Source organism: Chionomys nivalis, chromosome 1 (genome assembly GCF_950005125.1).
Source record: "Chionomys nivalis chromosome 1, mChiNiv1.1, whole genome shotgun sequence".
Lineage (NCBI taxonomy): Eukaryota > Metazoa > Chordata > Mammalia > Rodentia > Cricetidae > Chionomys > Chionomys nivalis.
Window position 1 is genome coordinate 118,723,089 of NC_080086.1, and position 12,372 is coordinate 118,735,460.

Here is a 12,372-nt window from a genome sequence, read left to right on the forward strand (position 1 = left end):
TGGCAGGGTGGAAAGTGTCTGTCATCCCAGTGCTGGGAGAAGGAGGTGCGAGACAACAGGATTCCTAGAGCTCACTGGCTGCTCATCTAGCCTTGCCAAATTGATGAACTCCAGGTTCATTGAGAGACGTCTCAAAACATAAGAGGAAGGTATTCAATGCAGATTTATGGCATCCACACCTAAGTACACACACATACACCCCTACATGGACACATACAAATACATCGTATATACACATACAAAACCCTTTTTGGGAGTTTATCTGCATGCAATTGGGCTTCCAAGCACAGGACTAGATGAAATCACACCGTGTTGCTAGAGAAGGGCACTCAGGACCTTGACACATTTTTATTTGTACATTGACCAGAGGATGTGAAGCCAGAACAGCCAAGAAAGAATAACCAGTCAGATAAGAGAACAAAGAGCGCAGGTGTCATAAAACAAAGGGAAATGCTTCAAGGTGTGTGTGTGTGTGTGTGTGTGTGTGTGTGTGTGTGTGTGTGGTGAACAGTGTTGGGAAAGTAAGCAAGCCAGAAGAGATCACTGGCTTCGCGTGGAGATTGCCATTTCAATAGCACTGTGGGAAAGAGTCAGAAGACAAGCTTATATGCTGATAAGATCAGGTAAGAAAGAGAGATGACAAAAGACAGCATTCACAGAAAAAAGGAAAAAAGGGAAGTGACTGGTTTGGTGGCAAATGTCTACTTAAAAAAAATAGTCTGGGAGTGAAGGAAGGAGGATTAGGAGTTCCAGGCTACTCTCACCTGCATTGTAAATTCAAGGTCAGCCTGAGCTGCTGAAGTCCTGCCTCAACATAATGAAAAGAAAAATTAAGCAAGTGTTGGTTAAACAGACTGAGGACACTGTTACCAGTTACTGGCCTTCTTAAAAGAAGGTATTATCAGTTGCTTGTATTTGGCGCTCCCAGGACAGGGCCTCATAGGTAGATGGATAGACGGCAGATGGGTACCCAGAATGAACTGGATCAAATTAATCTAAACTTAAAAATGAGATGGAATGTTGTGCTAACAATCTCTTTAGGGACTCTGATACTTTTTTTTTTCTCCCTATGGGATAATGTTGAGATTTTAATCTTGGATAAAAGAGGGGGAGCAAGTCAAAGACAGTATTGGCCAATTTTCAAGGCCTTAAGGAAGGGGGGCGACTTTGATACAATCTCTCTACACAGTTACTCTCTCCCCTTTTTGATGTAGGCACATCTGAAAAAAACTGATTTTGTATCTTTAGGGATACACACAGGAGAAGAATTTTAAAATGTACAGTCCCAGGATCGCACATGTGGTCTATACACATTGACTGAACGACAATGTTGTGTAGAAGAAAAGGGCAGGATCGTTTTTGAAATGATTGCGTCTTCTCTCAAATAATAAAAACAGACGATCTCAGATACTTCACAAGCTGGGTCATCCATAAAGTCTTGGTGGAGTTTGTGAGTGAATATGTACTGACGATGAGGGATGAAGCAAAGAGAAAATACAAGTAGGTCAATCTGGGAAACGGAGGGGCGCGGGCGAGCACCGGCATCTTCGAGCTGTTTCATTAGGACAGGAGTTTGAGATTTTACTCTCTTTATACCCAGTTTGCAGCGTGAGGAACCGGAGGAACCAAGAACGCAGCCAAAGAACAGAGAAGGCGTGGCTGGTCAGCTTTGGAGTCCGCCCCATCCGGATCCGGCGGCCCACAGCCTACGTCGAGTCACGTCCCGGGGCTTCCGGGGTTGCCTAGCAACTAGCGCCCCGTTGGGGCTCCCGGTGGCCCGAGCAGCCGGGTGTCGCCCTCAGGAGGCGGGTCCAGACGGACCAGCCGCGCAGGACACGTGGACTCAACGGAGCGGTTCGCGCAAGGGGCGTGGCCGACGGGCCCGGTGGGCGGGTGGGAGGCGGTGCGCGTGCGCGGCTGGGCGGGGGCGGGCCCGGCGTGCCGGGAATAAACGTCGGGGGACGGTAGCTGGCAAGGCTCACGCTGGAGTGCTTCGCGACTGCGTCGGGGATTGTCAGGGTGAGCGAACCCACGGCGGGAATTCTGACCCTCAGGGCAGAGGTCAGCGGGCCATACCGAGGTCTGAGGCTCGGGATGGGAGGCCGGAGCGGCGGGGTGGAGGGCGCCGACCACCCGGGCGCATCGGAATCTGTGGTCCATGGCAGCAGCCTGTCTTCCGAGGGGGCGTCGGGGCCAGAAGTGTCTGCCCGGCAGGGCCCCGCGCTCTGCCCCTGGTAGGGAGGGGAGGGTGTCTTAGTATCATGAGGTGGGTCCAGCTATGTGGGCTGGACACTGACCCCGGCTGGCCTGGAAGCACAGGGGCCCTGGGCGCTACTCCTTCTGCCCTGGCTTCCTCATCGTCCTGGGGCAGACCCACAGGTCCTGTTGTCCAGGCGGAGTTGGCTAGTCTGAGCCTGGGCGGTTGGAAAGACAAGGGATGCTCGTTTTTCTTGTTTTCCCTCTCTGGAGCATATGGCACCTCCATCCACACAGATGCTCAAAACCAGAGGCCCGGGCGTTATTCTCACCTGCACTCCTCAGTTGCATCGAACCCATTTGGAACTCTCATTTTCCAAACACCTTCCTGCCCTAGGCAATTCAGCCTCCCTTTCTGCTCCTTTGACTATTTCCTGAGCCTCTTCTGTTCATCCAGTACAGGAGAGCTAGAGACGCAGACTTAAAACAAATCTCCAATGTCCCACCACCCCTGCCCCATTCTCTTGCCCTTCTATGGCTTCTCATTGCCCTTTCAAGCTCTTGCACAGGCCTGCAAAGCCTGTTGTGATTTAACCTTCTTAGTACTTAAGACCCGTCCCTCCACAACTGATTGATTATTCTGTTCCTACATGGGATCCAAGTCTTGTCTGAGTTGAGGTGTTTACTGTCGTATGTTCCTTCTTCGAGGGGCACAGTTTTTTGGTTGAAATATTTCTTCTCATGCCTCCTGCGTCGTTCCAAGTGTGAGTGGGGGATTATGTGATACTCTTGGGCACCTCGTTTAGTGGCCTCTGTTTTTCATTAGGCTGTGATCTGTGATAGAGGGGTCAGCCTGAGTCCACAGCCCTGTTCTCCCAGCCTTTGCAGGTCTGCTCTTTCTGTGTTTCTAGGCGGTTGGTTAAATGTATAAGGGTAGCGTGACTTTTCTTTGGCTTCCCCCAGTGATCAGATAGGTCATAACTATTAAATGCCAGCCTGCTTAGGACAAGTTTTCAGCCTCCGCCCATGTTGAGGTTTCTTTAACCTGGAGACTTACTGGTTACTTTTACTTCAAGAACTTGGAGCTGGCAAAGTAAGAAGCAAGCGCTGGGCAGTTTTCTTTGGCATTGACTCTGGGTACAGGATATCTGAATGTTGTCAAATGTGTCTGCTTTGAATGTAAATTCTTAACTAAGAGCCCCAGGACTTAGAAAAAAGCTATGAACAGCTGCTAGGAGGAAAGAAAACTCTCTGATAGGAATAATGATACAATTGGAGGGAAGGGTGGGCCAGCCCTTCCTTCCCAGGAGTGGGACTGCTCCAAAGGAGAGTTCAAGCTTAGGCCAGAGATAAAGGCTGCCACATTGGTGCGCCACATCTCATCTTATTCAGGCCAGCTCAGCATTGTTCAGTACGCAAGGTCCTGGCCTTTGGAAGGGGGAAAAGAAAAGTAGGAAGGAAGAAACAGACCGGGAAGTAGGCGGTGCTAGCTGCGAGAGTCTTTGGGTTTCATTTGAACCATGCCTAGAAGGGATGGCGAGATGCAGTCAGTGGGAACAGAAGCTACAGGCACAGTGCGGAACCTGGTGGAGTCAAGGCTTTGAGCGAGGCCAGCATGGCCTTACTAGACGCCTGCTGTCCTGTGACAAATGCTGAGGCAGGGGTCGTTTTCTGAGCCCCCCTGGATGGGAGCGTCACCGCCTGGGCTAAGGGGCTGATCTGTTGGACTTAGCAATGTCCTTTTCCTCCTTCACTGCCATGTGCCGTCTCTCCCAAAGGTGTGTGTTCCGCTGAAGACGATCTTCTCCAAAGTGAGTAGTCAAGAGTGTATGAGTAGTTGTGTTAACCTAACCTGTAAATGAACCATTTATAGAGAGAACCTGACAGTCAAGTTTCCAAGACTTAAGGCACATCAGAAGAAGACTCCATATGGTAGTTGGCTTTTTTTTTTTTTTTTTTTTTTTTTGTTTAACTCTTTGAGGGCCGACCACCCAGCTCCCAAATAAATAACACGGATACTTATTCTTACTTATGAATGCCCGGCCTTAGCTTGGCTAGAACTTAAATTATCCCGTTTCTCTTTAACTACATTTTGCCTCTGGGCTTTTTAGGTAAAAAGTTTTATTCTGTATAGCTTAATTTCCTTACTCCATGACTGGCTGAGTGACTCGCTGGTCCCTGGCATCCTCCTCTCCTCTTTTTCTTGCTCCTTGTTCTACTCCCTAGATTTCTCCTGTATTTATTCTCTGCCCACCAGCTCTGCCTATTTCTCTCTCCTGCCCTAGCTATTGCTGTTCAGCTCTTTATTAGACCAATCAGGTGTTTTCAACCGGCAAAGTAACACAGCTTTACAGACTCAAGCAAATGCAACAAAAAGAATTCATCTTTGCATTATTAAAATATTCCACAGCATAAACAAATGTAACACATCTTCCATTAATACTGCACAACACCACACATGGGTGTCTGCCCGTCTTTAGGAAAGGAGAATCAGTTAATCAATCCCTTCTCACATGGATTTTTCTCTAGCTTGGCTAATGCAATTTCCTGAAATCAGTGGGCTTGGGAATTCCTGGGGCTTCTCTTTCAAACTGTGTGACCATGGCCTTGAACTGTGTAATCGGAGTGTGGATGATGCAACTTGTTCTTTGGGCGGGATGGAGCACTCTGTTTGCTCTTGACTGGGAACAGTTGAATTTCCCAGGTGGCAGTGAGTTACCTTTTGTCGTTATAGTGCTTGTGGGATCTTCCTTCTGGTTAGGAGCCTGTGGCAGTATGCTCAGTGGTTCTTGGCTTTTATGCTGTGTCGCTTGACAAAAGGATAACCTGGACTCACAGTTCCTGTGTTTATTAATCACTTGGTTACTCTTTGGTATTACCTGAGTAGAAAGTATTCCCATAGATACACATCCCAACTGAATCCAACCATGTAGGTAGAGGAAACCACAGATTCAGTGATCACCCAACTCAACTATTTGTCCAGTGGACAGCTTCAAAGTTCTACCCTTAATTACACTGATGTCAGAACTTGGCTGCAGATGGCTTAGTGGGTAAGTTGCTTGCAGCTTGAGAACTGGGTTTCCAATACCCACCATCCACACCAGTGCCAGGTATGTGGCAGCTGCCTATGATCTCGGTGCTTGGGAGGCAGAGATAGGGATTAGGCAAGCTCGATAGCTAAACTAGCTGGATCAGCAGCTTGGCTTCAGTGAGAGATCCTACCTCCCTATGATATATAAAGTAGAGAATTAAGCAAGACACCTGAAACCAACCCGATCTCCACACACACTTGCTGTGTAGACCAGACTGGCCTCGAATTCATAGAGATTCATCTGCCACTGCTTCCCAAGTGCTGAGATTAAAGGGTAAAAAGAATCAAAATTTAACAGTCTTTGTTAAAACAGTGTACTTGTGTGTGCATATATATTTACTTTACAATAATGAATTTTGGGTAGACTTTTGGCCCCTGCTTAGGCTGCGGTGGCGGCAGCAGCAGCAGCTGCAGCCGCAGTGAGGGAAGCCAAGGGGGAAGTGCGCGGGGAGGGCTATGGGGCTCTGAGCTGAGTGCCAAGCTGGGACAGTTTATGCCCAGATGGCTGCGGCTGGCCAGAGCTACCAGAGACTCTAGTGGCCCCACGAATGAGGCGCCAGGTTTTTGCGAATTAGGTAGGTATGATAAATAACCAGGCCCACTCAAGAATAACAATTATATTTTAATGGTTATAAGGGGAAACTCACGCTACAAGATTGGGAGGTCCGACTGCGCAGAGAGAGCGTGCACCTGAGTCCTCCCAGTTTTTCTTCCTGGGCTCCAGGTAGCCACACCTTAACTAGATGTGATTGGTTGACAGAGTTTCCCCATCACTCTATATTAGAAGTCTTGTGCAGAATGACAGCTGTCATGTCGCCGCACATGACGGTAGTCAGGCTGGAGACTGCTCTGTTGCACCCTGAACATTGTACCTCCCAGTGGTTGCCGCTCCCTTCACAGGGACAGATGGCAGGAGATGGGAAAACTTTGTACATGTCAGAGGATGGCAGTCTCTCGGGTCCTGCTTGAGAGCTTTAGGATGGGTGAAGGGCTGCCGTGCCACTGCTTCCCAGCCGAGTACAAGGAGGAGATGGTGCTGAGTTTACGGACTGTTAAGGGGGGACCTGAACATTATGGCTGAAGATTTGGGGTCCTGCTACTGTTAGTCATGGCGGAGTGGCTCTGCCTTTTGAGATGGGAACACCAGACTGTATTTGAGGTCCTGAGTTGTCTTCACCTTACATTTTGAGGTGAGTCTCCCATCGAAAACCAGAAAGGACAGGACTTTCCAGTGAAGCAGCAGTTAATGGAGACCTACCTAAGCTGCGGTGCCAGCATGTATGTGACCTAAGTTGGCCTTCAGGGAGCTTGCCAGGTGGCTGAATTGTCTTGTTGATCTTAAGTCCAAGTGTCATTAAGATGGAATCTGAATTTCTGTGGAACTTCCCTTTCCAATGCTCTCACCATGTTTAGTTATGAACCCCTTCCAGGGCCCTGGCGAGGGGGCAAGATGGGGTGATGGACTCTTCCAAATCACTGCTTTGAGGTTGCTGTGACCAGCCTGATGGTTTCCCTCAGCTCCCAGGGTCCTGTCTCCAGTCCTGCCTCCCTCCACTCCTTTCCGCTGAGCCACGAGCCAAGTCGGTCTGAAGCCAGGCCAGCCTGTGATCTCATCTCTGTTCTCAGGAAATGTCAGCCTCCTGCCTCAGCCTGTGTAGCTAGTTCACCTTTACACCTGCCACCGCTCTTGCTGCCTGCCACGAGACCAAGCTCCTTGCCGCACCTTCTCCTGCTTGGCTGCCATCCTTCCCAGACCCAGTGTGCCCACCGTCTGCCCAGGCCTAGCTGAAGCATCAGCATGTCAGTCCTTCGCCTGTGGGCATCTCAGACCTCCCGAGGAGTTTTCTGTTTTGAGAACTCACGCTCCAGTGGGCAGCGCTTGTTTTTGTGGGCTGTCAGCATGTGGACAGGTCTAGGCTTTGGGTCCTGTTAAGCTCGTGTGTGCCTGCTCAGCCCTCTGTCGTTCCATCAGGAAATTGTGGGCCTCTACTGTCAGCAGAGTGGTGGGAACCAGGAGAGCTAGTAGCAAGGCTGGTTTCTGTGGTACTGGGTATTGAACCCAGAACCTGGTACAGGCTGGGCAAGGGCTCTGCCCCTGAGCTGCAGCTCCAGTCCCACAGCTGAGCTCTAGCCAGTTTTAAGGGCTCCTGCCTGCGGCCTCACCGCCTCCCAGGCTTCCCAAGAGCATATGCTGCCAGCTGTTAGAAGGGACCTTAGCTCTAGGGCTCTGCCTTCATTGTCTGTGTCTCCCACCTCCCAGGTACCAAGAACCATGACAAACCTGAGGCTGCTCGGGGCTCCGTTCCTGTGCATCCTGCTCTGGACCTTTTGTGTTCCACATGCCAGGGCCCATGACCCTGGGGCTGGCACCCATCAAGGCAGCGTGGGCCTGGACAAGAACACAGTGCACGATCAAGAGTATGTATTCACCGGGGGCTGGGGTTTGCCCACAGGGCACCCCACCTTCTTTCCTTTGGTACCAATTTATAGGGCTCCTGGACATTTTTCAAGGATGGAGGTGTTACGCTGAAGTTTCTGGTCCCCAAATGAATTCACAGAGCCAGATTTCTGATAAAAATTACATGAGGGCTTTTAATAATATTCATATTTATACTCAAGTTTGGACCACACCTCCACCACGCCAACGCAGTGGGTGAGGGAAGTGCAGCCCCAAACCTGGGGAAGGGGAGAACTTTTAAAGGGAAAACACCATAGTCAGGGGAGTTGGAGTCCTGTCGTCTCGGGATTGGGTGAGGAGTACATAGGATAAGGTAGTTTCTGAACCCATTGGTCAGAATGGCCCTAACAAAGAGCCATTGATAACTGACAAGGTGTCTTCAAGGGCAGGATGCCTCCTAGGAATATCTGGACCTCATTAAATTTATGGTCCTGCTCCCTATCTTCTTGATTGGTCATTTTTAGGGTATTTGTTCAAGTTTCAGCACATTTCTGGAGCTGAGATTGCCCACCCTGCAACTCCTTATATGGTTTAAGATGAAGGTCCTTCTTTAAAACGAAGTTTGCAAAGTCAGGTCCTCACAGAGGTTGGCCCTTTGGGATTCCTGGTTGTATGGTATTCTGTCTTTACCATCTCATAGGCGGAGGATTTTGAATCTAAATACAGTGAATTATTTGTTAGAATTTAGTCGTCTTCTTTAACCCCTCCCCCATACACATGTAGTAGCAGAATCCAGAATATAATTATGGCTTCCTGATTCTGACAAGGTGTTCTTTCGTGACACATTCAAATGTCGAGTCCTTGGTGAGTGAGCTTCACACATTATACTTTATTATCTATTTTTTGGAGACAGGGTCTTCGAATGTAGCCCTGGCTGGTCTGGAACTTGCTGGGTAGAACAGGTCTTGAACTCACAGAAATCCATCTGCCTGAGTAGGATTAAAAGCATGTGCCACCATGCTTATTCTAATCCTTATTTTAAAAATTACTTTTTAGGGGCTGGAGAGATGGCTCAGTGGTTAAGAGCATTGCCTGCTCTTCCAAAGGTCCTGAGTTCAATTCCCAGCAACCACATGGTGGCTCACAACCATCTGTAAAGAGGTCTGGCGCCCTCTTCTGGCCTTCAGGCATACACACAGACATGATATTGTATACATAATAAATATTAAAAAAAAAAAATAAATAAAAATTACTTTTTAAACTGGTAGCTCAAAAATACTGTGAGCAAATTCCAACCGGAAAGAGAGGGCATTCTGGTCCCACTCAGACAGGTGGCCTACGTGCTTGGTCGCTTTGTGGCCCTGGCTGTGTGTTGTGTCCTTGAATGTGGTCTGTGTCAGAACTGGATACAGTTTTACTTCTCAGCGTTTTTTTTTTTGTTGTTTTTTTTGTTTTTTTTGTTTTTAATTTTATTTATTTATTATGTATACAATATTCTTTCTGCGTGTATGCCTGAAGGCCAGAAGAGGGCACCAGACCTCATTACAGATGGTTGTGAGCCACCATGTGGTTGCTGGGAATTGAACTCAGGACCTTTGGAAGAGCAGGCAATGCTCTTAACCGCTGAGCCATCTCTCCAGCCCCCTACTTCTCAGCGTTTTTAAGGTTTTGGCATGTTCTGACTGTTTTCAGGCATATCATGGAACATCTAGAAGGTGTCATTGACAAACCAGAGAAGGAGATGTCCCCTCAAGAACTGCAGCTCCACTATTTCAAAATGCATGACTATGATGGCAATAATCTGCTTGACGGCTTAGAGCTCTCCACGGCCATCACTCATGTCCATAAGGAGGTAAGTCAGGGGGTTCAGTCTGGGCGCATCTGGGTCATGCCTGGTCTAGGCGACCGGTGCTGTCCTTGCCCCTCAGCAGTGCTGCCGAGCTCCTTCCCATCTAGTGCTAGCCTGCCTCTCCCCAGATCCCCAGAGATGCAGAGCTGGTGGCCCAGGCTGGGCCGACTTCGGCATTTCTACTGCATCTAGAGTTTGTGGGTCCAGCCTAACAGACGGAGCAGGTTCACGATGCAGGTTTGGGAAGAATGGTGGTGGCTCTAGGACCAAGGGATGGAGAGCTTTGGGAGGGGTTGGGGTTTGTGTGTATTGTGCGGTGCTCGCTGGTGTCCCGAGGCACTTTCAAGTGGAGATGGCTCGGCTTCCATAGCCACCCTGGGCAGGGGCAGACACTGTTATCCTCTTCTAGCTGAGGGAGGGACTTGAGATCCAGACTGAATGTTTTCCCCTCTGCTGCAGTGAGGGAGAAGGAGAGAGGAGGACCACCACAAGATCAGTGTGGGTTCTTCCTGCAGATAGTAGGGAGCACCAGCAAGTTTTCACTGCAGTCTGTTTGGGGAGGATTCTGTGTGGTAGGGATGGGAGACTGGTGCCCGGGGAGTTAGGGCTCAGCAGCCCTGGCACATGAAGTAGTGACAGCCAAAGATGTGACCAAGGGAGAGCTGGCCACCTTGACAATGGCAGGTTCGCAGCTGGCACAGCCCTCCCACCCCAGCTTCTAGACGGCATAGTGATTTCAGAGGGCAGACGTTCCAACCATTGACAGTGTTTTCTTCCTCGTGTCCTGCACTGAGGTGTCCAGTATGTCACCGTTTCCATTTGTTTTAGGCGACTTGTGCAGAGGACTCAGGCCATGAGAGTTTTCCTAGGATGAGTGTATAGGTTACAGATTTTGACAAGCAGTTCTTTGTAGTCCAGACCTGCCCGACTTTTTGCAGTGGCTGTGTATTACTTTCATGACTAAAAAAAGAGTAAACAGTAATTTTTTAAAGCAAAAAAGCAAGGATCTGTTTTGGTCACTTCTTTCTTGTAACTAGCATATGTAGTTTCCCACGTGGATTTTTTATAAATTGACACTCTCTGATGTATGAGTCTAGATTCCTAGAAGTGACCACATATTACCTTGAAAACTTCTAGTAAGTCAAGCACGGACCTTTTAGGCATTTGCTAATGCGCCTTTGTAATTCTGCACCTATTCATCTCGTTTACCTTCTTGCAGGAGGGGAGTGAACAGGCTCCAGTAATGAGCGAGGATGAGCTGATTAGCATAATAGATGGCGTTTTGAGAGATGATGACAAGAACAATGATGGATACATCGACTATGCTGAATTTGCAAAGTCCCTGCAGTAGCTGTTACATGCAAATGTGACCCTTGATAATGTGATGGACCTTGTCTGGTAATGCAAAACAACTCATTTCCATCCTATGGCAGTTGGATCCACTAGGGTGGGGAAGAAGCCAAAAGTCCCCAAGTGCTTTTGAACTTGTCGGACTGGAGCTGGACGAGACTCTTCAGAAGGGTGTTGGATATTATTCTCAAGCTCTCAGGAACTTGACTGTAGAATGCCACTCTAATTTCTTGATGTTAATTCATGCTACCTGGAAAGTAAAGACAATCTGCTGTGCCAAGTGGACACTTTTCAGTAACCGTGGAGGGAACGTGTGCACACCACGTGTTTTCCCTGGCGGTCCTGTCTCTAGGCAGATGTGGTCAGGATTCTGCTCCCCTGCATCCAGCATCACTTGCTTTGGGCAGGTGGCTGTGTACTAGCATATATTAAAGCCACAGCATAAGAAGACCGTCACTTATTGATTCACCCAGATGCAGAGACGTAAGATTCTGTGTCCGTTGGCATTTTGGAGATGAGGCACCACTGGCCTAAGTCATGTTTTCCAGTTCTTCAGTATTCCATACAACTGCTGCCACCCCAGCCTGGGAGACTTAAATTTGAGAGTGCTTTCTAATCGGTATCTACTGTTTGAGATCCCCTAATCCTTGTATCCATCCTGGCTTCCAGGGCTCCCTTCATGGAGTATGAGCTAAAGACATGATTTTGCAGGTTTAAACTATCAGCTGGTCTAGCCTGAGCGAGACCCTAAAAGATGAGCCGCTCAGAATGGTGATTAACCTCACTGAAGTTTTGAAGGAATGTTTTAAAAATTACCTCTTTGAGCCTGAATATGAGAATTTTTCCTTTCAGGGAAGCTCAGAAAAGGAAGCCTAAAGCCTTCTAGCATTTCGACTCCTGGTGGAGGCTGAAAGACACGCAGCCGCAGGGTGTATTTTGCTTTCTGGGATGTGGCAGACATACTATAAAAGAGAATCCAGAGTGATGGCAGGACCGGAAAAAAACAATCAATTTGCTTTAAGACCTAAAGAGACTTATTTTCTTTATTGAAGTATTCTTGTAAGAAAACGTATGTATTTGTAAGACAGTTTCCTGTGTTAAGTATTTGTGCAATCAGAGCTGACTTGTAAACTATTCTTGTAATATCTCATTATTTTGAAAGATTTATATAATGAACTCTGGCTATCTGATAATAAACGGCTGAAAACTAAGGAGCAGCTCATTCTTTCCCCACAGCCTTTTCCCCCTGCATAAAGGCGCATTTAACACAGAATTTATACATCCCTGCCTTTCTCCCAGGACCCTGTTCCTTTCTGCAGACTAGATTCTTAGTGTCCAGAGTCACTTTCCCTGTTAGGCATGGTCTGTTTTTATCCTGAATGAACTCACCTTGACTTTTCCCTCTCCAGCCACATTCAGCTTGAGACTCTAGGTCAGTAAATACAGAGCTTCCCTGGAGTCCGGTAACTTTTTCAATTAGATCACATT

The 12,372-nt window shown here is 48.2% G+C and overlaps 1 protein-coding gene across 4 annotated transcripts; it reads left to right on the top strand.

Moving 5' to 3' along the window:
• Positions 1-1,896: 1,896 nt before the first annotated feature.
• Mcfd2 (multiple coagulation factor deficiency 2, ER cargo receptor complex subunit) lies at positions 1,897-12,089 on the top strand. Of its 4 annotated transcripts, none has more exons than XM_057764609.1 (4): positions 1,897-2,019; positions 7,548-7,705; positions 9,378-9,537; positions 10,754-12,089. In XM_057764609.1, the coding sequence occupies exons 2-4, from the start codon at positions 7,560-7,562 to the stop codon at positions 10,883-10,885; spliced, it is 438 nt and encodes a 145-aa protein (XP_057620592.1). In that variant the 5' UTR covers positions 1,897-2,019; positions 7,548-7,559; the 3' UTR covers positions 10,886-12,089. The 4 variants fall into 4 exon arrangements, with proteins under 4 accessions (XP_057620592.1, XP_057620600.1, XP_057620608.1 ...); XM_057764617.1 differs by having other exon boundaries at positions 1,932-2,061; XM_057764625.1 differs by lacking the exon at positions 1,897-2,019 and adding an exon at positions 3,940-4,007.
• Positions 12,090-12,372: the final 283 nt, after the last annotated feature.

Excerpts from the sequence above, each read along its gene's own strand:
- Mcfd2 (XM_057764609.1), top strand. The coding sequence starts at position 7,560 with ATGACAAACCTGAGGCTGCTCGGGGCTCCGTTCCTGTGCATCCTGCTC. Across the intron at positions 7,706-9,377 it reads AACACAGTGCACGATCAAGA|GCATATCATGGAACATCTAG; the intron begins GTATGTATTCAC and ends GACTGTTTTCAG. Across the intron at positions 9,538-10,753 it reads TCACTCATGTCCATAAGGAG|GAGGGGAGTGAACAGGCTCC; the intron begins GTAAGTCAGGGG and ends ACCTTCTTGCAG.